The 25,788-nt window shown below is 38.0% G+C and overlaps 2 protein-coding genes across 2 annotated transcripts; both read left to right on the forward strand.

Moving 5' to 3' along the window:
* Nucleotides 1–3,871: 3,871 nt before the first annotated feature.
* Nucleotides 3,872–12,666, forward strand: stub1 (STIP1 homology and U-box containing protein 1). Its single transcript, XM_005812029.2, has 8 exons — nucleotides 3,872–3,999; nucleotides 4,672–4,903; nucleotides 6,095–6,293; nucleotides 7,159–7,324; nucleotides 8,057–8,132; nucleotides 8,791–8,847; nucleotides 9,195–9,311; nucleotides 10,376–12,666. The coding sequence occupies exons 2-8, from the start codon at nucleotides 4,790–4,792 to the stop codon at nucleotides 10,499–10,501; spliced, it is 855 nt and encodes a 284-aa protein (XP_005812086.1). The 5' UTR covers nucleotides 3,872–3,999; nucleotides 4,672–4,789; the 3' UTR covers nucleotides 10,502–12,666.
* A 667-nt stretch (nucleotides 12,667–13,333) lies between these two features.
* On the forward strand, nucleotides 13,334–15,536 carry LOC102237213 (pentraxin fusion protein-like). Its single transcript, XM_005812030.2, has 3 exons — nucleotides 13,334–13,681; nucleotides 13,778–13,844; nucleotides 14,740–15,536. The coding sequence occupies exons 1-3, from the start codon at nucleotides 13,532–13,534 to the stop codon at nucleotides 15,348–15,350; spliced, it is 828 nt and encodes a 275-aa protein (XP_005812087.2). The 5' UTR covers nucleotides 13,334–13,531; the 3' UTR covers nucleotides 15,351–15,536.
* Nucleotides 15,537–25,788: the final 10,252 nt, after the last annotated feature.

Raw genomic sequence — 25,788 nt, forward strand, 5'->3', positions numbered from 1 at the left:
GACGTTTTTCTCAAATCTGAATTTTTTTTCTCAAATTTTAGATTTTTTTTCTTTATACGAATGTATCGTATATCGTATGCTATCAGACAAATCTAGCTATAAAACTCAATTCTACCTAAAAACTTTGGAACAGGCTGTCAGCATTGATAAAGTGAAGGTTTACAAATCCTGTAACAAGGAAGAAACAGTTATTTAATCACTTATATACTGACAACATAAATGACATACACATGATAATGTTTGGTTATTTATTTTTTGGATTTTGACATAGATTGACAAAATTAGACTTCCGAGAATGAAGTCAGAATTTATTTATTTGTGTTGGCACTGATCTTCCTCCGTATGAGATACATTAAGAGAAATAAATATCTATTCATAGATTTATTTCTACATTTTACCTGTGTGAATGATGAACCCGACTTTTTTGAGAAATTGAGGCAGTTATTCTGATTTTTGCCGTTTCTATTGCGATAATTTAAAATTAAAAAACGTTGATGGAAACACGGCTAAAGTCAGGAAGAAGTTCTTCCCCAAATATTCAGGGCAATCCTGGAACAACTACTGTTTGAAATTGGGCAAGAGTTACATTTGAATTGTTGAGATCAATTCATGTGTTAGAATGTCCTAGTCAAAGTCAAGGCTGAATCCAACTGAGAACCAGTGGGAAAACTGGAAAAGTGTCTCTTGATATTCCATTAAAAAATTCTGTTCTGATTACAAATTCATGCCACACTTTTCAGAAGATTTTGACTCATTTTCTTAATTTGTGTGCTGCTTTGTGTTGGTTTATTACCTCAGATATTGAATTTTGGTTGTGATTTGACAGTTTGTGAAAACGTTTGATCACTACTGTTTTTTTTCCAAAGCACTGTATATTTGATTATTCCCATTCAGAACCACTTGAACAAACTGCAACAAGTCTTTTAAACGTTCCCTCCTTTCAAAATGAGCAAACAGTCCAGATAAAGGCCCGGCATTGTAGAGGCTCGGAGCTTTTGTGTTTTCCTTTTGAAGCCGAGCTTTCCCTCGGCGCTCAGGAAAACGTGTTCACCCCGTTTTCTTTTCTCTCTGCTGAAGCTTTTCTGGCACTTAGCAGCGTGAAGCTCTGCCAAATGGAAGAAAAAAAAAACCCTACGGAGAGAAACGGCATCCTCAATCAGGAAGTGGCAGCTTTTTAGCTGCGCCAAAGGAATCAGGCAACTTCCTGGTCAGGTTGCCATGGTTACTGGAAACTCGGCCAGCTGCCGCAGCCGTTAGCCGTTAGCCGGCGACGGTTAGGATGGAAGAGTTAAAGACAGACTGACTTTTAAATGTAAGCAAAACGTCATTACTGTGTTTAATGTATGTTTCTGATATGTTCAGAGTTTTTCTACAACCGCGTATTGAGATTTTCTTATACTAGAAAATTTCAGAGATTAATGTCAAAATTGTGTCGTGTTCCCTTGATTGTAACGTTTTTCTGCAGAAATCGAAATGAAAATATGGGTATTTATATTTTCATGTTTCTCCGTGACTCTGGTAAATAAACTTGTACACATGTTCAAAATTATATCTACATCTGACACAGTAAAAAAAAAATCTATAATTAAGCGTAAGGAGTTTTCATTCACAAAGAGGAAGTGACCTCATTGTGCTTCCTGGTTGGGCAAGTTGCAAATCTTCTTTCCATATATATTTTTGTCATATTCTCATCAACTGACATGCTACTGTAGAGCTGAATTGGGGCCATTAAGTTGTTTTCTTTTGTTTTTTTAACTACTTTAAACTGAAAAAAACTTTCCGCTGAAAAAATTATATTTGGAACTTTAAAAAAAAGTATATATATATATATATTTCTTTTCATATTAATCGTTTTATATTCAGTTTCGAAAATATTCATCAGGTTCAACTTCTTATTTTTTCGGTTTCAAAAGGATAAAACGTCGCTCCGTGTGCTTCCCTGTCCCTGGGTGAATAAAAACACAGCATTGCGCTGCCACCATCATCCTGATGAGTTCATTTTTTTCCAACACGTTTCAGTTAAATCTTTTTTTTTTCTGGCTCATTTTGTCTGAATAACAGGAGCTACCTCATAACTATGTTGACCTTCCCTCAACACCTGCTACGATTAAATCCATTACACTCTCAAATTTATCCAAGTTGGAGTTAGAAAACATGACTAAAAATAATGATACAGTCAAAAAAGTCTCTTAATCATACAGATATAGAAAAACTCTCAAACTGAGTCGAGTGGAAAGTTGGTTTTTGTTTTGCTGCATTGAAACTGAGACTTTGCTCCACTGATTTTATTTTGGGATACCGAAATAAAAGGCTGGATTTAAATGAGCCCTTTTCAGCTTTCTATTAATAAAAAAAATGCAACAACAACAAAAACATTAAAAAACTGCATCTTTTCTCTTACGCTTCAATGTTGTAGTTTTTCTGCTCTGTCGTATAAAATAAACTAAAATTGTGTCTGAATCCTCAGAAAAATGAGTGAAAACTCAGGGGGATGAAAACTTATGAAAGCACATTAGATTTTATGTTTCTCAAAATGTCTGGAAAGAGCTTTTTAAAATATATTCTCATTTTGGGAGAATCATAGATAGTTTTCAATGTTTGCAGCAGTGAGTGAAGGTCTTTGTGTGGCTGTGGCTAACAGATTAGCTGTGTGTAAAGGTAAACACAGCTGGGGAATCCCCCCAGTCCTCATTTATCTGGCTGTTTGCTCAGAGGATGCGCCCTAATCTTCCCACAGAGACGCGACTCTGTCCACAACCACAGTCCTGCTAATTCCTCCATCGTTAAACTTGGAGGATCTTTGTGTCTACAGGTCTCTGTGGGTGGCAGGACTCCCAGATAAATTCAATATCATATAAAAGTATCAAACTTTTAAAGAATCTGATGAACAGTTTTCTTTCTGCTGAGGAATCAGGAATGTTTTTTTTTAGGTGAAATACATTAATAAATCTGTCCTGTGTAGCTTATTAATTACTGTGAACTGTCCAGTACTGTAAGCTAACCCTCTGTTTCAGAGCGCCATCTGCTGGTGATTACTTTGCATTCTTTTTTTAAATATTTGTGGTTAGTTTTCTTACCACATATATCTGTTTTATTTATATATATTTAATGAATGTATCTATACACTGAAATAATCAACCAAAAGACGTGTGAACAACACTCCTGGCTATCTTATATGGAGGTCCAAAACTGACATAATTAAAACTAAAAGTAGAAATATATATTTTTTGTTTGTCCTTTTGCTTATACATACATTGTTGTTAAAAAAATATACATTTTGTTTTTTCGATTTCTCTATACACACATGTTGTTAAATACATATATTTGCTTTTTCCTTTTTCTTACACATGCATTTTTGACCAAAAATATGTGTATGAGAAAGAGGAGAAAACAAGAAATATATATTTGTTGGTGACAATTCATGTGTAAGGAACAGCAAAAATATATATTTCTCTTCTCTTATATTTCTCTGCTCTTATTTTTAATTGTCTGTTTTGGTATACCAAAGTATGGTATATCAAAACTGATATAATTTAAAATACGAGATTTTTCTCCCTTTTCCCTATACATGAATTATCAATAAAAAAAATATAGAATTTTTGTTTTTTACATTTCTGCTTTTATTTTTAATGATGTCAGTTTTGGTCCTCCATATTCTAACATGGTAAAGTAGCATACTTATTGATATGTTGTTTGTTTTTTATTACTAGTTTCTGGAAAAAATTAGGACGTATCAGAATATGCAAGGACCCTTAAAAGAATAAACTGACCTGTCCTTTATATATAAAATTACAACATAAATTTTCTGAGTATTTTAAAACTTTTACTTATTTTTAAACTCCGCTTCTTTGCGGCTTCCGTTGACGTCGCCTAAAAACGTTTGACGTCAGTATAACAACAACCTGTCATGACAGCTCGAAGAAAGAAATCTCCAGAACAATATTTTATATGAGCACCTATACAGCCACATCCACCTGAATGTGAGATTCACCCTAAAAGGTAAGGTTCCGACCCGGAGGATTATCGGAACAAATCCGAACTTCAACGGACCCGAACGGGTGAGGGCTAATTTAGCTTTAGCTAATGTCTGTTTTGAGGCTGCCTAGCGGCGTTGTGGTGAAAACGCCTAAAAGCAAGGTTCTGGTACTGATTTTCTCGGATGGAGAGCGACGTGGATCTTAAATTGTGAATTGTGTCAGTATAATCAGAACCGGAAGAGCTAGCTGAAGCCGAACTCAGATTCTAACCGATATATTAGCCTAGCTAAGTTAGCTTAGCATCGGTGTGATGTCTCCAGGTTAACTAAAGTTAGCGGCGTTGCCTCTATTGTGTGTTTGATGACAACTTCAGCAGCTATAACATCCATGATAATAATGCGCAAATGAGTTATTGTTTGCAAATTTAACGCAATTTTAATGTCAGTTAGACGCATTAAAAGTGTTGGTGGGGGTGTTATGTTATCCAGATGGCTAGCTGCCCATTTAATCCAACTGATGCTCGTGTTGTGAACAGTTAATTCAGCTGCCACGCCGTGTTTCCCATCAGTCTGCACAGTCAACGAGTTAAAGTAACGCCGTGCGGGCGGCGTGGAGTTGCGTGGCACCCAGAGACACGCATTGCAGGTGCGTTGCAGCGGATGCTGACCAGCATTGTGTCTTCATTGTCCCCCAGTCTGTGTGCGATCCAGGGCGGGCAGGACATTCCGACACCTGCCACCTAGCCAGCCGGAGAGACGGGGAACAGGATTGGGAAGCAGGGCGAGGCGGGCCCCGCGGAGCCGGTGGAGAAGATGGCCGGCAGCCCCGAGAAGAGCTCCACCGCGCAGGAGCTGAAGGAGCAGGGGAACCGGCTGTTCCTCTGCCGCAAGTACCAGGAGGCTGCTTCCTGCTACAGCAGAGCCATCGTGAGTCTGTTCCACCAAACACATATTCATGCAGATTTTTTACATTTTTAGCACAACAAAACCATAAAATCCGACGATTTTTATGTAATAAGCAGCAATAAGCAGAGTTGGGTAGTTACATTTACTCAATTACATTTCCTTGAGAAACTTGAAAAAAATATACTTTTAGGAGTATATTTATTACAATGTAGTTTGAGTAATTTTAATTAATTATCTCTACTCGTACTTGAGTAAAATTTCTGGATTTTCTTCCCACTGAAGAAAAAAACAATCATGTTTTAACCAAAAATTCCCCAGACACAGAAACACACCGGCAGTTTCTGTTAAAGTTTCATAAGTTTTTAATTGAAAGAAACTGATTTGGAAAAAATGTTTTTGTCTGATTTTGTTATTTCTTGTTCTATGAGTTATAGTCATTTTGGTCATTTAAATACTAAAGTTTTCACTTAACTTTATATTTTGGTCCATCTGACTGAAGATGTAATTTTTAAATATGAAATGATTGATAATTCGATCAGTTACTCAGTATTAAATCAACTTTTTACTCTTAATTCAGTAATTTCTTGGACGGCTACTTTTTATTTTTACTCGAGTGAAAACATGTTGAAGTTGTGTTACTCTTACTTGAGTATAATTCTTGGGTTCTCTACCAATAAGTAGGTTATGCTTGTGAGAATGAAGGGAAATTACATTTCTGACAATCATTCAGATTAAAACGATAACAATAAATTGTTCAGTCTCTAGAAACAAAATTGTCCTTCAAAATAAGAGCTGGTTGAGACCAAAACATTAGACTGGACTTTTTGGGAGAGAGAGAAAAATGATAAACCATGTAAATGTAAATTATTGAGCTCATTTTAATTATCCTGTGATTCATTGATTTATTGCAACAAGCCTGGTCTCAAAATGACAACATTATCGTTTGTCACAATAATTTGACATGCCGAGAAGCAAAGTTAAAAGTTTATTATTAGGACTGAACAGTATATTTTAAATATATCATCATCACCGCAGATTGTTCAGAATACAATGACTGATGGTGAAACTTAATGTAGCTGATGATGTCATCACAGTATTTACCAAAATGATGGTAACTGCATGACTTCCTAACATAAACAATAGTTTATTGATCCGTTGTGTTTCCATAACATCCAGCTGAGTTTCTGTCGTCTTGTTTCCTTCAACCTGCAGAACCGTAATCCGTCGGTGGCGGTGTACTACACCAACCGGGCGCTCTGCCACGTGAAGCTGCAGCAGTACGACAAAGCTCTGGCAGACTGCAAGCACGCGCTGGAGCTGGACAGTCAGTCGGTCAAGGCTCACTTCTTCCTGGGCCAGTGTCACCTGGAGCTGGAGAACTACGACGAGGCCATCGGCAACCTGCAGAAAGGTCGGAGGAAACGCCGAAAATACGCTTCCACATAAACCGCCTTGTTTGTTTTTCCTGCATTGGGTAGAAAATCCAGATATTTTACTCAAGTTAGAGTAAAATTAATTAATCGCGACCCAAGTCTGTCTGTGCTGTATATAATAATAAAATGAATGCAGGTCATATTTTAAAGCCCATTCACCAAAAACAGTGTGAGTTTATGGTTCTCATTAAGGCTGGAGCTAATGAATAATTTACTAATTGAGGATTCTTCCGATTATTCAGATGATTAATTGATTAATCGCCCAAAAATTTGCACATCCTTCAGATTTTTCTTTTAACAATTTAAGTTTATATTAGAAATCCAAATAAAACATTTTGTTCTTTATTTAAATAGGCAATAAAATGTTTATTTTCTTAACATGCAGTAGCGCAGCACTCCTATAGAGAATGTTTGATCAAACTATGAAACTTGATCAATTCTGGGAAGATGGATAAATATTTACATGCAGTTTTCTTTTTATCTAAAATGCAAAATCTATAAATGTTTGGTACAGTTTTGGTTTGATTGCTGCTCCAAGTTCTTTCAGTACATGGTCTTTGAGTCTACACTCAGTTGTTTGTTTCATGAATATATATATATATATATATAAATCGATAATTTATCAATATTTGGCCTGCTGATCACTGATTTAGAGGAAAGTCATCTGATTCTGGTGCCTGATGGATCAGTGCATCCAGCTGTAAATAAAACATGGCTGCTTGGGTTCAACCACTACATGATTAGATTCCTGATTTGTATTTTTCTCACAAGCGTTCGATTGAGATATTAGTTTCAGCATTCTGCCTGTACTTATTCACTTCATCCTCTTAATGTCATTTGTAGCTTATAACCTGGCAAAAGAGCAGAGGCTGAATTTCGGAGATGACATCCCGAGCGCGCTGCGCATCGCCAAGAAGAAACGCTGGAACAGCATCGAGGAGAAGCGCATCAACCAGGAGAACGAGCTTCACGCCTACCTGACCAAACTCATTCTGGCCGAGAAGGAGCGGTGAGGCTGGACACGCAACAGACCGACATGTTTCACCTCCAGAATAAAACATGGAAACACTGCGCTTTAAACACGGAGACTTTGAGTTTTAAACACGGAGACTGAGTTTTAAACACGGAGACTTTGAGTTTTAAACATGGAGACTTTGAGTTTTAAACATGGAGACTTTGAGTTTTAAACACGGAGACTTTGAGTTTTAAACACGGAGACTTTGAGTTTTAAACACGGAGACTTTGAGTTTTAAACACGGAGACTTTGAGTTTTAAACACGGAGACTTTGAGTTTTAAACACGGAGACTTTGAGTTTTAAACACGGAGACTGAGTTTTAAACACGGAGACTTTGAGTTTTAAACATGGAGACTTTGAGCTTTAAACACGGAGACTTTGAGCTTTAAACACGGAGACTTTGAGTTTTAAACACGGAGACTTTGAGTTTTAAACACGGAGACTTTGAGTTTTAAACATGGAGACTTTGAGCTTTAAACACGGAGACTTTGTGTTTTAAACATGGAGACTTTGAGCTTTAAACACGGAGACTTTGAGCTTTAAACACGGAGACTTTGAGTTTTAAACATGGAGACTTTGAGTTTTAAACACGGAGACTTTGAGTTTTAAACACGGAGACTTTGAGTTTTAAACTTGGAGACTTTGAGTTTTAAACATGGAGACTTTGAGTTTTAAACTTGGAGACTTTAAGTTTTAAACATGGAAACTTTGTTGTGTTTTTACAGAGAACTTGAAGAATACAAAGAGAAACAGGATGACAATCAAAATGGAGGCGATGCTGGTAAAATTTCATCTAAACATGTGAGTTGTTTTGTTTATTTACTAGGACTGCTGCTGTATGGAGGACCTAAACCGACATAATTATAAATAAAAGCAGAAATGTACATATTTTGTTTCTCCTTGCAGAAATATTTTTAAAAGTGTGTTGAGTCCTGTTGTCTGATTTCCTTCTTCCTACTTTTATAATAGTGATTAATCGATTGCTAAGTTAGTTGACGATTATTTAAATAATCAATTAATCATAATTGTTTCAGCTTTACTGCTTGTGATCCTTTAAAACTTACAGAAATAATGTTTAAAAATGCTGAGTATTGATGTCTGATTTTCTTCCTAATTCATCATAATATGATTAATCAATTACTAAATTAGTAGACAGTTATTTAAATTGATGAATCATGGTTAATTGTTTCTGAATTATTTATTTGTTGTTATCCTTTAAAAATGGCAGAAATATGTTTTAAATGCTTTTGAGTATTGTCTGATTTTCTTCTTAATTTCATCATAATGTGATTAATCAGTTACTACACTAGGTGACAATTGTTTAAATAATCAATTAATCATCATGAATTGTTTTAGCCCTATTATTTATTTCTCCGTAACCTTTAAAAAATGCAGAAATGATATATTTAAGAATGCTGTTGAGTATTAATATCTGGTTTTATTTCATCTTAATGTGAAGGAGAAATATTTAATGGAGATGGAAGAGCTTTTCTCTCAGGTGGATGAGAAAAGAAAAGTGAGTATGAAGAATGATTTTTACTTCCTGTTGATCTGTTCATTGGTAAATATATTGAGATAAATAACAAACATGTAACAGATTTAAGGGAAATAGTCTTTTAATTGTTTTCTTTTTATTAAACCAGCATGACTTTATCCAGTAAAACATTATGTGTACTTCAGTTTTACTTTTAGCACCGACGGTTACTATGGAAACAGCGCTGTCTGTCAGCAGACGGATGATAATCTGGATTTATTGAACCTTAACTCTGCAGAAGAAGGAGCATATATCATTTTTATATTATCGTCATTTTGACCTGAATGTCACATTTATCTCTTTCTGTGTTTTTCTCTCCATCTTTCCAGAAGCGAGAGATTCCAGATTACCTTTGTGGAAAGATCAGCTTTGAGCTGATGAGGGAGCCGTGCATCACGCCCAGCGGCATCACCTACGACCGCAAAGACATCGAGGAGCATCTGCAGGTAGAAACGCCCAACAGATGAAGATCATCTGATGTTTGGTGTTGGAGGTTTTCAGATCTCTGGTCAGGACTTCCTCTAGCGAACGCTCCATCGTTTGTAGCAAACAATGCAGCTAAAGAAATACTTCCAACAGCTCAACGCTTCCAGCTGGGCTGTTATTTGAATTGTAATTTACAGTTGGTTATCAGATGGTGTTTAATGAGACTTTTGTTTGCAGAATTTGAACCAGTTGGACCTAAAACCTTTTTCACTTTTGATGCCGATATCTGAGGTTTAGTATCGGCTCAGACTAATCCGATACAGAAAAACTATTTTAGAATGCAGAATGTGGCATTTGTTTTTATCCGATTAATTGTCAGAATAATCGGTTACTAAAATAATCATTAGTTGAAAGCCGAGCTCTAAGTATAGTGTTTTTTAAGCAAATGGGCCTTTTTGTGGTCTTATAGTCCAGTTAACGATTAATCGATTTACTAAATTAGTTGACAATTATTTCAGTAACTGATTAATCACAGTTAATCACATTGTTTCAGCCCTGCTTAGAGCAATAATTTAGCCAAATCTTTTAAGATGATAAAAACAGCCTTTTTAAGAGACTTTATATTCTGGTTAGAAATTAATCGATTACTAAATTAGTTGGCAACTATTACAATAATCATGAAAAATATGCAGAATGTGGTATTTGATTCTATCTGATTAATCATCAGAATAATCAATTACTAAAATAATTGTTACCTTCAGGCGTAGAACTTTAGACAATTTGTCTAAATACGTTAGTGACTACTATCCTATTTTAGGGTTATTTCATGATTATATTGATTAATCATCAGAATAATTGATGATTAATCAATTAATTAAAATAATTTAGCTCCAGGCCCAGTTTTAAATGCGTTTTTTCAGCAAAAGCGTTTTTTTTAAGCCTTTATACTCCAGTTATTGATTTTTGCATTCTTAAATGAATTGATGATGACTTCAATAATCGATTAATCGTGATTAATCGTTTCATTTCTAAAATGTCTCTGCCCCCACATATATTAAATCTGTATTTGTGTGGCTCTGTGCAGCGGGTGGGCCACTTCGACCCCGTCACCCGGAGCCCCCTGACCCAGGACCAGCTGATCCCCAACCTGGCCATGAAGGAAGTGATCGACGCCTTCATCCAGGAGAACGGCTGGGTGGAGGACTACTGAAGAGCCCGGCCCGTTTCCCCGTTCAGTTCGACGCTCAGAGCCTGGACGACACCAGACTGTAGAGAAGCAGAACAGCCTCACTGCAGACCACAAACCGGAGAATCATTTCTTCTTCTGCAGTAAATCTTCTCTCTCTGGCTCTGACGCTCAGTGTTAGCTGCCCGCTGCTCCCTTTAAGTTCACTCTTTTCCTCTTCATCCTCCTCTTCATCACGTTGTTTTTGGGTCTCAGATCGGGCGACCAGATCGCGCTCAGGTTTCTGTTGCGCGCCGCCTGCTTTCTCTCGTTCTCTGAAAGCGCCGCAGTCCAGTGTTTCCACCGATTATCAACACAGAGGAAGCAATCAGACTTTTTTCCATAAAGACGGAGTTTTATTTTAGCCAAGTATATTTTATGTAATTCTTCATGAAAAACGGACCATCAGTCACTAAAATGCCAAAAAGCTGTTGACTCAAAGGAAAAGGGAGCAAGTACCCCTTTCTTCCTGCAGGTGGCGCCTCTTACACACCTGTCCCCGTCACTTTACTGTAAAAAACGTCGAGTAGATTTAAGTAGATCTCTTCTCCTTTGCATATCAATCACACCCCGATGCAGACAATTAAGATAAGTTGAATGTATGGTTTCTATATTTCTTTTTTTATCAGAACAGTTTAAGGTTTCGGGAAAAACCTCAAACTGGGAGCAGAAGATGAATTGCTGCATTAAAATAAAACATTTCCACGTTGCTGGATATGAGATGAAACGCCTAAATGTTTAAACCTGAGAGACATTCAGCTGTTGCTGCTCTGTCTGTTCCCAGAAGATGTTTCTGGACGCTAACATGAGGAGGATCGCATCAAGCATGAAGTGCATTTCCTTGAACTAGGACAAATCTTTTCCCTGTCAGAAAGGACTTGAGGTTCAGATGCACCACTGACCCAACGTCTGCCACTTAAAATAATAAATAAAAACATGCTGGAAGGGTTAGAACATCTTTATCCATACCTCAGTCCAAGTGTTTGCTGGATTTACAGCATTTCTTGTAATAAAACTGCAAATACAGAAAATAGTTTTGGTTTAGTTTTTATTGCAAATGTCTTGGTAGACATAAAATAAGACAAAACTAACTAATAAGTCACTTTTCAGCAACATGTAAGAGCTTTTGTTTAGTAAATAATCCCTTGATATTGATAGAAATGTTAATTAAAATTTATCTGGCAGATTGTTTTAATTATAATAAAACATTTTTTCATGTTATAATTCAAATAATCCAGCAGAACTAGAAATATTTCATCAGTATTAAAGAATCATTGACTCAACAAGCTCTTATTTCTTGCTAAAACGTTACTGATCAGTTAGTTTTGTCTTATTTGAAATGTACTAATATATTTGCACTAAAACTAGGCAAACAGCCTTGGTTATGTTTTGTGTTTTTGCAGTGTAAGCATCATTGATAAGTCGCTAACGTTTATGCTCTCATAATCATTTAGTTCCTTCAGTTGGTTTTTGGTCAAATTATTCTTTATTCTCGGTGTGACCAGATAAATCAAACATCCTTGAAATGTAGTAAATTATTCCTTATTGATGATGTTTACACTGCAAAACAAAATCTAACCAAGTGTTTTTCCTAGTTTCTGGTGCAAATATCTCAGAACACTTGAAATGAGACAAAACTAACTGTTCAACAAGAAATAGCATCTTTTTTTAAGTTAATAATTCTTTACTAAGATGAAAACATTCTAGTTTTATTAGCAGATTATTTCACTTATAGAACAATATCTTGTTATAAGGGAAATAATCCACTAATGAAACTTGAGCTTTTTCCTCCATATTAAAGAGTTACTGACTCAAATCGAGCTCCTATATTTTGCTAAAAAGTTTATTGTTTTGTCTTATTTTATGTGTCCTGAGATATTTGCAGCAGAAACTAAACAAAAAATCTTTAGATTTTGTGTTTCTGCAGTGAATAAAAGGAGTTTTCAATCCAGTGCTTGGTAGTTTACAGCTGAATGTGTCTGGTGAGTTCGGTCGGCCGGCCGCTTTTTGTGCTGAGGTTCAGTTTTTGTACATAAGTTGCTGGTGTTGCTCAGATTTTAGTTTATGAAAAGTTAGGATTCTTTTCTTTGTCTGGAGAAATCCTAGAAATTAATAAACTGTATTAAATGTAGATATGTTGATAACATGAATGCTTGGTTCTGTTTTCATTTTGAAATATTGCCAAACCGGTGTCACAGCATTTCTTGTTTTATCCAGTTTTCTCTCCAGTCATGAGACAAAAGGACAAAACTTTAAACTGCTGCTGCGCCAGTTACTCAGCAGGTTGTTGCTAGGTAACCAAAGTTGGGTATGGGGACTTGAAATGGATTCTTTCCCAGCAGGTTGTTGCTAGGCAACCAAAGAGCAAGTGAGTTACTCTATGCACCAACCTAGCTCATTTTTGCTTTTTCAAACGCTGAAGATGCATCGTTGAATTTTAAACTATCAAAATAGAAAATTCCAGTTTTTTTTGTTGTTTTTTTAGGAAATGTCTGTTTGGTTATTGAGTTTTATGCTAGCATATTTTCAACATTTCATTCAGATTGTTTTGAAAATGTGAAATTTTTCTAGCAAATGTTAGATTTTTCAAACTTTGAAATTTCCAATATTTTTGAGAAAATTTTAGATTAAACTCTAAACTTCTGATTTTCTACTAGCAAATTTTTAACTTTGCAATCTCGGAAATGTTCCAATTTGTTCTAGAACATTCCTCAGATTGATCTCAAAATTTCTGAATTTTATTTTAGCAAATTTTTGACTTTTTAAACTCAAAAATGTTCATGTCTTCTAGAACATTTTTGAAATTAATCTAAAAAGTTCAGTTTTTTTGGAGAAAATTTGCTCCTCCTTTTTGTTTGGCCCTGATACGTTGTGGTGGTGGAAATGCTAATGCTAATGCTAATACGAGGCTCCAGGTGTTTTTCCTCTTTCAACCTGATCAAATCCCAGTCAGTAGACAAATGTAAGTAGATATTTTGAAAACACCTACGTCTGAAGTCTCTGGTTCTGGGTGAAATGACCGACGGTCCTCCAGGCTCACACACCGGGTCCATTGTCATGGCAATGACATCATCACTCTGTACCAGCGGGGAAGAGCTCTGGTTCCCACTGCTGATGAGAGCAGCAGACCGAGCTGCTGGAGGAAAAACAAACCGCTTCAAAATGGTAAAAACACATTTTTATCTTTCTAAATTTGAGGGTTGTTTTTAGAATTTGTCCTAATTTGTTTATCTAATCTGGATGAGATGTGTGTGTTTACAGGGCGTCAACGCTGTAACCATGGTAACAGTTCTGCTCGCCTCTTTGACCCCTTCCTTCGCCACACAAGGTAGACATTTTGAAACTGGTTTTGGTAAAATGGTTCTTTAAGCTTTGGGGGATCAGATAAATCCAACATCCTTCCAATGAACTGTAATGAAATAATAAACATTAATGTTTTAACGCCTTCTTGACTACATTTACACTGCAAAAACACTAAATCTAGCTACGTGTTGTCTAGTTTCTAGTGTAAAGTCTTGAAATAAGAAAAAAACTAACTTACAGGCAACTTTTTCCCAAGATAAAGGAGCTTCATGTCTCATACTGACATGACATGGTGACAGTTTAAACTACGGAAGAGGATTAGGGTCAATAACAAAAAGCAAAAATAATTCTGACTTTAAACTTAGAATTCAGTTTTTTCAGAAAATTTCAACTTTAATCTGAGATCAAAACTCTGAGATTAAAGTCGGATTAATCTCAACATTTCTGAGTTTTTTTCTAGAATATTTTCTAATTTTTAAGCTTAGATGTTTTTTCCAGAAAAATGTATTAATTAATCTCAAAATTTCAGATTTTATTTAATTTTTTTGCAAATTTTCAACTTTTCAAGCTCGGATATGTTTTCATATTTTACAGAAAATTTGAGATTCTGACTTTAATCTCAAAATTGACAATAATCAAATCAAAAATTGACTAACTTTTTTCTCTGGGATTTTTCAGGTAAATATTAGACAATTCAAGCTTACAAATTTCCACTTTTCTCCAAAATTTGTTTATTTTTTACTCAGAATTTTGACTTTCAATCTCAAAAGAATAAAGTCCAAATTCTGAGATTAAAGTCAGAATTCTTTTATTTTCAGTGACACTAATCCTCTTCTGTACTAAAAATAAACCATATTTTTGTTAAGGTTTCCTCCTCTAAATTATGTTTTGTTCTGTTTGGTTCTGTTTGGTACCTGCAGTGGGCCTCAGTGAGAAGGTCCTGGTCTTCCCGTATGAGACGGACTTCAGCTTCGTGGCTCTGATCCCGCAGAAGGAGATGGCGCTGCGGGCCTTCACGCTCTGCATGCGGGTGGCCACCGAGCTGCCCGAGGAGCGCCAGATCATCCTGTTCGCCTACCGCACCGCCGACTACGACGAGCTCAACGTGTGGCGCGAGAAGGACGGCCGCGTCTCCTTCTACCTGAGCGGCGACGGCGTCTTCTTCCGCCTGCCGCCGCTCAGCACCTTCCGCACCAGCCTCTGCCTCACCTGGGAGTCGCGCTCCGGCCTGGCCGCCTTCTGGGCGGACGGCAGGCGCAGCACCTACCAGGTGTACAAACCGGGCCACAGTGTGCGGCCCAAGGGCACCGTGCTGCTGGGCCAGGACCCGGACAAACACCTAGGCGGCCTGGAGGCCACGCAGAGTTTCGTGGGCGAGATGACAGACGTCAACATGTGGGACTCTGTGCTTTCCCGGAGCATGATCCAGGCCTGGCACTACGGACACAAAGTCCCCAAGGGGAACATCTTCGACTGGGCCAGCCTGGAGTACGAGCTGAGCGGCAACGTGCTGGTGGTGGACGACGACTGACGCGATGCGGGGGACCCGGCGGGCCGAGGTCCGGCTGTGGAGGGCAGCACCGCACTGCTGCTGCTGGCGCCGGCCCTGTGGTGGTACGCAGGAAGATTAGGGCCGGTCTGGGTGGAATAAAAACACACAGGAGGACATTTACACCAAAAAACTCAGCTTCAAAAGTCAAAAACTGACTTGAAAAGAAATTTGAAGATTAATTTAAGAAATTTTCTAGAAAAAAAAAACATGGAAATTTGACTTTCAAAAGTTAAAAATGTGATAAAAGAAAAACTTTAAAATTTTCAAGAATTGAAAATTTCTCAGTTTGAAAAGTTGAAAGTGTGCTAGAAAAAAAACAGATTTTATTAAATTAATCTCAGAAATTTTCTAAAAATTTTTAGAGTTTCAAAAGTCTAAAATTTTCTTTAAAAAAAATCGCAGAAAGTTTTTAATTAATCTCAGAAATTTAGAAGAAAAAACATGGACACTTGTGAGTTTGAAAAGTCAGAAATCTTCTAGATGAATCCGAGATGTTTACAATAATCCCAGAATTTTTCTAGAAAAACAACATGGCTGCCCTGAAGTATTTAACAGGTTTCTACATCTTACATACTGTAGAAACATGAATCATGAGCAAAAATACAGAACCATATTGGCAAAAACACTTTCAAATTAAAATTTTTCATCTTTGCCTTTTAACTTTTGTTTTTCAGATTTTTTTCACTTGGTAACTTTGAGATCAATTTATACAATATAACACTTTTAATCTTTACTTGAATATTCTGCTTCTTTAATGTCAGATTTTATAATTCCAGATTTATGAGTAATAATTGGAAAAGACAGGAAACATTTTAATCTACATTAATGCTTCATTTGTTCAAGGTTTACTGATTTCTTAATTTCTAAAGAGTCATTGATAGCAGGCTAAATACTGAGCTAATTATTTAGCGCCAAGCTAAATATTTCTTTAACTATTTAATTTCTACTTCAGATCATATCAAACCAGACTGGGTCACTCCTTTCTCTAAAACAGCAGCATTATCTAACCAGGTTTAATGGATAGATGTTTGGAGTTAAAATCACTCCAGGGGCCACAAATGGCCCCCAGGCCACATGTTGAACAACCCTGTTTATTTTCTGACTTTAAAACTTGCCAGGTTAATAAAGCTAAATACCGTCTGCTACTCATTAACTTCTGTTTTTATTTTTTAATCTGTAAAAGATAAAAAAAATAAAATCATTCCTAAAACTTTGGCTTTTATTCAAAATGTTTTGTTTCACTGTGCTGTTAGGCTGTCATACCAGAGGCATCCACAGGAGGGCACTCTGGACTTGGCCTCATAAAATAATGACTTCTTTCATCCTGTCTGCATGTAGTAACAAAAACTGGCACCATTATCTTAAAAAAGTGCTTTTATGCAAACTGTAACAAATCTGTTCATTTTCTGTATGTAAATACATTAAAATGTAAAATAAGACATTTCAAAAATGGCTTTTTACCTTTAGAGACAAGAAAAAATGCTATTCAATAAAACAGTCCAGATGGAATTATACATTTGTTTTAATCAAACTGCCTCTTAATAAAGTCTGTATATATAATGTTAATATTAAGTCTATGATAAGCTGCGTAGCGCCGATTGTTCTCTGGTTTCGAACCGTCGCCGTAACGTTGCCTTGGTTTCTCCCTCACTAATGAATTTCCAGCTGATGTAAAAGCGCCGCCAGGCCTGAAATCAAACCTCACCATGTGGAGCTAACAACGCTTGTCATTAAATTAAATTAGTTCATCTTTGAACTCTAGAAGCTGCTTTTTCATAAAAATCCCACAGTAAAATTTAAGCATCAAGTTTTTCAAACTTTTCCAGAACAAATCGTTTTAGATGAAAATGCAAATAAACTTAAAAAAAAAAAAGTTTATAATTTTTGACTGTTAATGTCTTATATTCTACAGCAGGGATAAGTTAGCTAATAAATATATTTTTGAACTGTCACATTAAACACATCCAACCAAGAACAAAACAATATAAAAGGAAAATATTTTGTATGGGGGGCCGTTTGGGACAAAAAACTATGTTTTGTCTCTCACACACTGATAAAAACTCATACACACTCACAAAATTGCGCATATACACTACTAAAATATCACACACACAAAGCATACAGACATACTGTTCTGAGTAATGGTTCACACATTTTCGACCCAACACTAGGCTGAATGAATGAGTGAAATGAATGTATTTGTCTGTGTGAAAGACTAATTTTTTGTGTGTGTGAGTTGTCACAGCAGAATTTGGAGATCAGATCGCGTTGATACCACAGTGAAGTTAGCTTCAAGTTGGATATTGACGCTCCACGATATAAGCAGCGTTTAGAGAAGAACCTCGCTGCAGCAAACAGGAAGGGGCGGGACCACTGCCAGTCACATACCTTATTTGGAAATGGGACCATTGCACTCCGGAAGTGAAGGGGGCGCTAGTTCCTATATTATCCGCGGTCTCCCTTTTTCATTTTCTTTTGAAATCTGTGATAGTAACATATTTGCAACAGAAACTGCTTGGTAAGATTTTCTGTTTTTACAGTGCATACATTTTTTTTTGCACCAGAGCATCTTTATAAATTCCACCAGTCAAGTCGAAGTGATTTATGTTCCAGTGACAATCGGTGCGGAAGAAAACAGAAACTTCTAGGCGTGTTGTTCGACCGAACCCGGGGCTCATGGATCAGGTTTGGAGCGGAAGCCGCTCAGAGCAGACGCAAGGCCAGACCTTCTCCTCGGTGTCGTCCCGCCCTGCCAGCACCAGCATGCTGACCCCCTTGCAGAGACGAGGAAGAAGTTTTTCCAGCGCGGGTTTTCCTCCGGGGCGGGAAGTGCTGCTGTTCAGAGAGTGTGTTTACTCCGAGCGAATCAGCCGTCGGCTCTCTAGCTGCAGCTAAATAAGGAGAAGGCCGGGCCGGCGAGCTCTGACTGCGGGTCAGCAGCCAAATGTTCCACCTTCTTGGATGTTGCAATGCATCAATCGCGGTGCCCACTCACTGTGTGGTAACACCTTTATGGACCATCTGCCCGATCTCCCCTCCTCAGCCCTCTGGTGCGCACAGTGACACACACAGAGCTTCATCTAACGTTTTCACATCTCTGCCCAAAAGCAGCGATAATCCCCACTGAAAGGATTTATTCTATGAATTCAATTTCAAACTATGACCACATATTAGGGCCGTTCTAGATACAACAAGGAGTACATTTTTGCCAAAAAAACTTGAAATAAATGAACATTTATGAGTTTCAAAAGTAAAATATTTGCTAGAAAAACTGAAATCAATTGCAGAAATGTTTTAGAAAAAACTGAAATTTTGCAAAGAAAGTCGAAAATTTGCTTAAGAAAAAAAAGAAAAAATAATTTTTCAAGAGAAAACATGGAAATTTCTGAGTTTGAAAAGTCAAAACTTCGTCTTCTGTGTTTCTTCTGCACAGACTCACGGGAAAACGTCTAGATTAAAGCAAACTAAGTCAAAGTTTTCAAATGTGTCATACAGATGCCCATTTATACAACCATACATTCTTGAAAAGCAGAAGTTGAGCCTCCTGCACAGCCAACTGGAATGCAGCAAGCCGTTTCTGGACAAACACCGTCTTTTAGTTTTTTTGTTTGTTTTTTTTTCTCCGAAGAGTTTTTGCGGCGCTAGTGGCTCGTATTTTTTCCACAGTAGGCAGACAGGAAGGAGGGGGAGGAGAGGGAGGAAGACATGCGGCAAAGGTCGTCGGGACCGGGAGTCGAACCCGCAACGTCCGCGTCGAGGACTAAGGCCTCCTAACGTGGGGCGTGCTAACCCCCTGCACCACCACAGCACGCCCAAACACCGTCTTTTCCAGCAGCATACAGGTAAAACCAGCTGACCAACATGCTGGACCTCATGTTGGGTTGCTAGGTAACAGGCAGTGCCTGCTGATTTGTGATGTTACATTCTGGTGGTTTTTGAAATTGTTCATTTTCCAAAAAACATGAAAAAAGTTTTGCAAAACACATCCACTAATCTGCCAATACTGGAGCTAATTTTTAGCTTTAGCTCGCCTAGCATTCCTTAAAAAAACATTTCTGAGAAACTAAGCACTAATTTACTTTGCAGTTTTGTAAACAAAAGTTTCAAAAGGGCTGGAAAACGCTCGTCTCTTCCAGCAGCCATTGTACAGCAGTAAAACCAGCTGACCAAACATGCTGGAACTCAGGTGGGGTTGCTAGGTAACAGCACAGTGTGATTTAACATTCTGGAGGTTTTTGAAATGGCTCATTTTCCAGACATTAAATAATATTAACTTATTGCCAAAAACTGCTTTATTATTATCATCAGTTGGAACAAAAAAAGAAACAGAAAAACAAACAAAAATGAATTTTACACAACAGCTCCTTTAAATGAATGTTTCTCAAATAAAGTCTATTATAACTAATTGTGGATTCCTTTAGAGGTGCCTATATTCATTTAGCTTCTGCACCCAGTTGGGACTTTTAGGTACTTAGCATAAGGAGAAATTTACAGATTCATAATTATCCCCCGTGTCCTTATGCTGCATGTATTATCCAACTGAGCAAACAGTTGCAGGGCCTCGTTGTCCCGCTGGCGGACCGGGCCGCCGTCAGATCTGCATATTGGCCCATGGTGGTGGAAGCTGTCTGCGGCGAGGCGGTGCCCGCTGCCCGGCTGCGTGTCCACGCGAGCGGAGCTGGTGAAGATGTTTTCCACGCGACAGGAGACGGACGGCGGGAGGGAGTCCCGCCCGCGCCAGGCGGACAGAAGGAGCGCCGTTCTGGATTCCTTCGAGCAACTTCTAATAGATTTCCAGGCAAAACATATTTGCATATGTAAGACGGTGCTACGAGCTATCTGGGTGAGCTGTGTGCACTGAACAGATGGATAATTTTTTTAGAGCTTTCTTGCAGAAATTTTAGCCCATTAAAGTGAGACTGTGGGTATTATTCAATCTGCTTCTGTTCATGAGAGCGACGGCGGATCTCCGTTTGGACGAATCAAAGATGGAAAATTCACTTAATTATTCTAAGTTTGGGAACCACCAGGGCTGGACAACAAATGAACAACAATACATAACACCATACACATATCAATAAATAACATTTATATAGAGAGAGTACACACTGAACTAAAGTACAGAACCACACAGCATTCTGGGGGATGTAGGCCAAGGTTTCTTGCTGAAAATGTCTTGGAATTTGCAAAAGTTTCCACTTATATTTATGCAGCCTCCCCTTTGATCTTGATGTTATTCCACTTTATTCTTCTTTCTAAATGACATAGTTTATCCATCTGGTTTCTGTTTGTGGCCTAATACGCATCATAATTTTAATGTTATGTTGAATACAATAAAGATAATCTGAAACTGAAAAGTTGGAGGAATCTACTATCTCACTCACTCTTTGGTTGCCTAGCAACCAAACAAGTGTCAAGTTTGGTTGCCTAGCAACAGCCTGCTTAGTGACTGGCGCAGCAGCAGTTTAAGGTTTCGCCACCATGCCTCATAAAAGCGTAAAAATAAAATAAAAAAGAGAAAACTGGATAAAACTCCATCAGTTTGGCTTCATTTCAGGTATTTAAAACAAAAAACTAATTACTTATTATTGATATCAACTCATATAAAACATATAAAAGTCGCGATATGTTTTTCAGCCATAATCTGCCAGTGAAACTAGAACTTTTTCATCAATATTAAGGAATTATTTACTTGAAACAAGCTCCTATTTCTCACTGAAAAGTTGTAAGTTGGTTTTTATCCTTTTTCAAAGATATTTGTAGTAGAAACCAGACAAAAAAATACTTGGTAATATTTTGTGTTTTTGCAGTGCACTGTTACGACATAGTGGCAGTTAAAACAAACATGTAAAAACAACCAACATTTTTTATAGAAGTTACAAACTGCAGCTCAAAGGAGGCATCAGGACATCTCAACTTTACTGTATTTGGTTTTTCCTCTGCTGCAGACTTTATTTTTCTCTTAGAGGTTGGAACCCGGCAGTGCGGTTGCTGTTCCTGCGCCTCCGGGCTGCATGAAAAATTCACCACGTCTCCCATTAGAGTCAGGCCGCATCAGGCAGCAGGCGTTACAGCAGCCGCTCACATCACACTTTTATCACCCGCCGTTTAGCAACGCAAATGTTCCTGGAACACAGAATCACAGCCGAGGCTGCTTCCGGGTGCAGAGAGGTCAGATGCTTACGCAGGGATGAGCCGGCGAAAATCTGAACGTTTTTCACACCGCCGGTGCCAGACCTGACCTTTCCCAGGTGCGACGGTGAGAGAGGCCGGCAGGCAGGGCGCCTAACGCCGGATCGTCCGAGTTGCATGGCCCTAGTCACAAAAAATTCACTCTAAAACAACGAACGGCGGAAGATGACAGAATAGGAGCAACAATAATAAAGAAGACCTTTAAGAAAAGGTTTGGTTGGAGAGAGGAGGGGTCATTTAAAGGCTCCGGCTTCTGAACTTGGATTACAGAAACTTTTCCACCAGAATATATCAAATAAAATGGTTGGTTTGCATAATTATTATCCCAAAAAATGTCTCACTTCAAAGTTTTTCTATTGTAATGTAAAAAGAAGAAAGCTAATGCAAATGTATAAATTACAAGACAGTATAGTTAAATTTAATTATATTTTTCAGAACCAAATAAAGAAGTCATTCCACTCGTCTGTTTCATTTAGTTGTTTTTGTCATTGAAAAAGAAAAAAACCTTTTGTTATATTTACATCAACGTTATGCATTAGTTGATATTTTTAAAAAAGTGTTTTGTCCAGAATAATCCAACCTGACTGGTTTAGATTTTTAATTTCAGATAATCAAATGTCATCCAGCTAAGCTAAGCTAACACTGTGGTGTTTGATTAGCCAATTTAAACACTGAATTCCACAACACATCTACATTGTAAGGTTATTAAAGTCAAGCTAGCATAGCTGACCTACTTCCTTCTCCATCCAAATATTTTTTCGTAATTAAAACTCTTCCCTGACCTTGTTAACTAGTTGTTGTAGTTTTGATAATTCGTAGCAAAGCACAGCGTCTTCTTCTTTTACACATTATTCGTGCATTTAAGATTTAGAGCGTTATGCTGACAACTTGACAGCTAAAACCAATGCTAGTCATTGTTGGTGAGCAGTTTTTTGCCATCTAGCAGGAAGCTGGGGGGCGGGATCATGTCTACATTTGACCATCCACATGCCCTTTTTTTTATACAAAGGGGGCGCTCTATTCAAATTCACACTTACAAAACCCCAGTTAGAAACCATTTTAGGGTGAAAACTGACCGGTAACTTTCAATTTCCTTTGGCTGGCCACCCCAAGCAGAACAGCACCCTGGGTGGGGAGCCATATTTAACAACGTTCTCCACATCCAGAGCAGTAATGCAACCCGACAACATAAAATCCCTTCCCAGCCTTGGAAGCGTGGCTCATCCCGGCGCGGCGCCTGGCTCTGCGGTTGGATGCGTTGCTGCATGTTTTAGCAGTGAATTCCCGTCCGGCGCCTCTGGGCCGGCGAACATATGACCCACGCCGCAGCTAGTGCTGCTGGGAGACGGACCAGAACCTCCTGATTAAATATTACAGCCTCTAAATGGATGGAGATTAGCCTCTGTGGGAATGCTGGGGCTTAATTCACCCCCAGGCCAGATGTGTGTGTGGAGTGTGAGGCTCGCTGCTCCTGCAGCCCCACTCTGTGGAAATGGATTACATGTTGGGGTTTTAGGAGGAACAGGTCGATTTACAATGTGTTGTGGCTTCGTGAGGAGTTTATTCCCCAGCAGCAGCAGCGTCTTTATCAGCAAAAACAAAAAAAAAACTGCATCAAACAAAACAACTAGGAGGAATTCACTGTGATTTCTGATTATTTCTAGTAAGGAGTTTTTTTTAATATCTATTCTAATAAATATTTAAAGGTTTAAAAGTGGCAACCAGAGGACTAGTTGTTGTTTTCTTAACCTAGTTTTTACAGGGTTGCTTTCAACATTTTATTTGTTAGTTTTTATCATAAAATATGGATAAAATACAACATATAGAAAAACAAAACCTGTCAGAAAGTTACTTTTTCACTGCAAAAACACAAAATCTTACCAAGTATGTTTGATTCTTGGTCTAGTTTCTAGTGCAGATATCTTGGTACACATAAAATAAGACAATTAACTTACACAGAACATTTCAGCAAGATACAGGATCTTGTTTTAAGTAAATAATTTCTTAATATTGAGGAAAAAGTGCCAGTTCCACTGGCAGATTATTTCAATAATAAAAATTTTTCCCCATGTTAAAAGTAAACCTATCTGCCAGTGGAACTAGAACTATTTCATCAATACCAAGAAATTATTGGTGTAAAATAAGCTCCTATTTCTTGCAGAGAAGTTACTTGTAATCAAAAATCTTTTACCAAAAAGACTCTGGTTTCAAATACTGTACACAAACAACTTTGTTTCGATGAAGAAAATAACAAAATAAAATTACAAGAATAAAGTCAGAAGAAATAATACAAGAATTAAGTTTATTTACTAAATTTTCAAAAAATGACTTTATTCTTGTCATTTTATTGGATTTTTTCTTAGATTTGTGCTAATACTGCATCATGACATTGTGACCTGAATCGTCTTAGTTTGATTTAAACAGATATATGAAAAGTGTCAGACTGTTTTCTCTCAGCCGTTTCTCCACTTCTGCTGTGAATTATTGATCAGCTGGTTTTGTAGCTCACCGCTTTTAAATCCTTTTAAGGACTGAATGTGTGTTCTGAGGTTTTCCCTTGCAAACCTTTATTATTTATAAACACATGTAACCTTCATCTGTTTAAGCATCACTGTTATTCATGATGACTGATGAACGTCTCCTTTCTGCGGTAAAGCCTCAGTTATCTGTTCATTTTCCTCTCCTAACAGAGGAACACATTCATCAAACACACACCACATATGTGTGCACGGTCCAACACTGTAAACACACCCCGCATGCGCACGGGAACACCGCGCGCCACACATGCGCGCTGACAAACAGAGTGCGCGCCACCGGGCAGGGACTCGACTGAAAGATTGAAAGCAATTAAAACTATCATCTGCAGTGGCTCTGGGCAGGCCCGTGGCTGCGAGGGGGAGCTGCCACTGTACATCAGCCTCTCAGTCTCAGCAACTCACAGCGACATGAGGAGGAGATGCAACCTTCTCCCAAACACACACAGACACGGCGGCCCGCGCAGCGCATGCGCGCCTGATGACTTTCACCTGCTCCTGCTGCGCACAGTTCTGCACTAAATACGCTGCAGTACAGATGTTAAGGAGATTTTTTTCCCCAAGTGAGAACTATGGATGTTATAGTCAGTGATGGAATAGTTACTTTGAAAAAGTAACTTTAATCGGATTACTGATTACTCCTTGAAAAAGTTACTCAGTTAGATTACTGACTACTTGATTTGGAAAGTAACTAAGTTACATTAAAAGTAACTTTTTTAGTTACTTTCAGCAGCTGCTAACAACAAATGACATTGATCTTTGCCAATACTTAATTATAAGCTTTTTCCCCCTTTTTTTTCTCCGAAGAGTTTTTGCGGCGCTAGTGGCTCGTTTTTTGCGACAGCAGGCAGACAGGAAAGAGGGCGAGGAGGAGGAGGGGGGGGGGTGGGGGGGGGGAGACAAGCGGCAAAGGTCGCACGCCATCTTGGCAGGCAGTTGCTATGGAGTTACTATGACAACAATAACAAGGCACAATCTATGAATCAGCTCTCCCTCCTTCCTGTACTTTTATAAACAATAAAAGTACATTACGACTATTATTCTGTTATCATTTTTGAGTACTCTACCAACCTCTGTGTAACATTAAAACAGATATCAGTGATATTTACTGCCGAACTAGCATAATTAGCTTAGCGAACGTAGTTTTAATCTGCTAGCTGGACATGGAGCCTACCTGTTTGCTACTACATGTTCTTACTCTGCCAGTCACCAGGACGTTGTTATTCACGTCAATAGTTCGTAAGACCTTTAAAAATCCGCTTAACATTGATTGTATGGATTTCAGGCGAATCTCCTCCACGGTGTTCCCACTCTTCCTGTTCATTAAGTAGCGAACTATGTGGAAGTATGAGATCGGAGGCAGCTCGTCTAAGCCATGGGCTTGGCTACTAAGATGGCGCGGATCACTTCCGCTTCAGACTTGTGGAAGCTATAAACAATACAAGTACATTACAACTTAGCATTACCCATCTCTGTGTAATACTAAGATAAATATTAGTGATGTTAACTGTAGTACCTACTGCCGAACTAGCAAATTTAGCTTAGCCAATGTAGCTTTTAGCCGCCAGCAAGCTAAGACAGGCATACAAGCGTACATGTGAGGCTAGTACATTCACACTGAAACCTGAACTGACCCAAATCCAATGTTTTTGCCCTTATGCTACCTGTATCTCATATTATACGGCAACACA

Source organism: Xiphophorus maculatus, chromosome 10 (genome assembly GCF_002775205.1).
Source record: "Xiphophorus maculatus strain JP 163 A chromosome 10, X_maculatus-5.0-male, whole genome shotgun sequence".
In the NCBI taxonomy this organism is placed as follows: Eukaryota; Metazoa; Chordata; class Actinopteri; order Cyprinodontiformes; family Poeciliidae; genus Xiphophorus; species Xiphophorus maculatus.

Excerpts from the sequence above, each read along its gene's own strand:
- stub1 (XM_005812029.2), top strand. The coding sequence starts at position 4,790 with ATGGCCGGCAGCCCCGAGAAGAGCTCCACCGCGCAGGAGCTGAAGGAG. Across the intron at positions 7,325-8,056 it reads ATTCTGGCCGAGAAGGAGCG|AGAACTTGAAGAATACAAAG; the intron begins GTGAGGCTGGAC and ends GTGTTTTTACAG. Across the intron at positions 8,848-9,194 it reads AGGTGGATGAGAAAAGAAAA|AAGCGAGAGATTCCAGATTA; the intron begins GTGAGTATGAAG and ends CCATCTTTCCAG.
- LOC102237213 (XM_005812030.2), top strand. The coding sequence starts at position 13,532 with ATGACCGACGGTCCTCCAGGCTCACACACCGGGTCCATTGTCATGGCA. Across the intron at positions 13,682-13,777 it reads AAACAAACCGCTTCAAAATG|GGCGTCAACGCTGTAACCAT; the intron begins GTAAAAACACAT and ends GTGTGTTTACAG. Across the intron at positions 13,845-14,739 it reads CCCTTCCTTCGCCACACAAG|TGGGCCTCAGTGAGAAGGTC; the intron begins GTAGACATTTTG and ends TGGTACCTGCAG.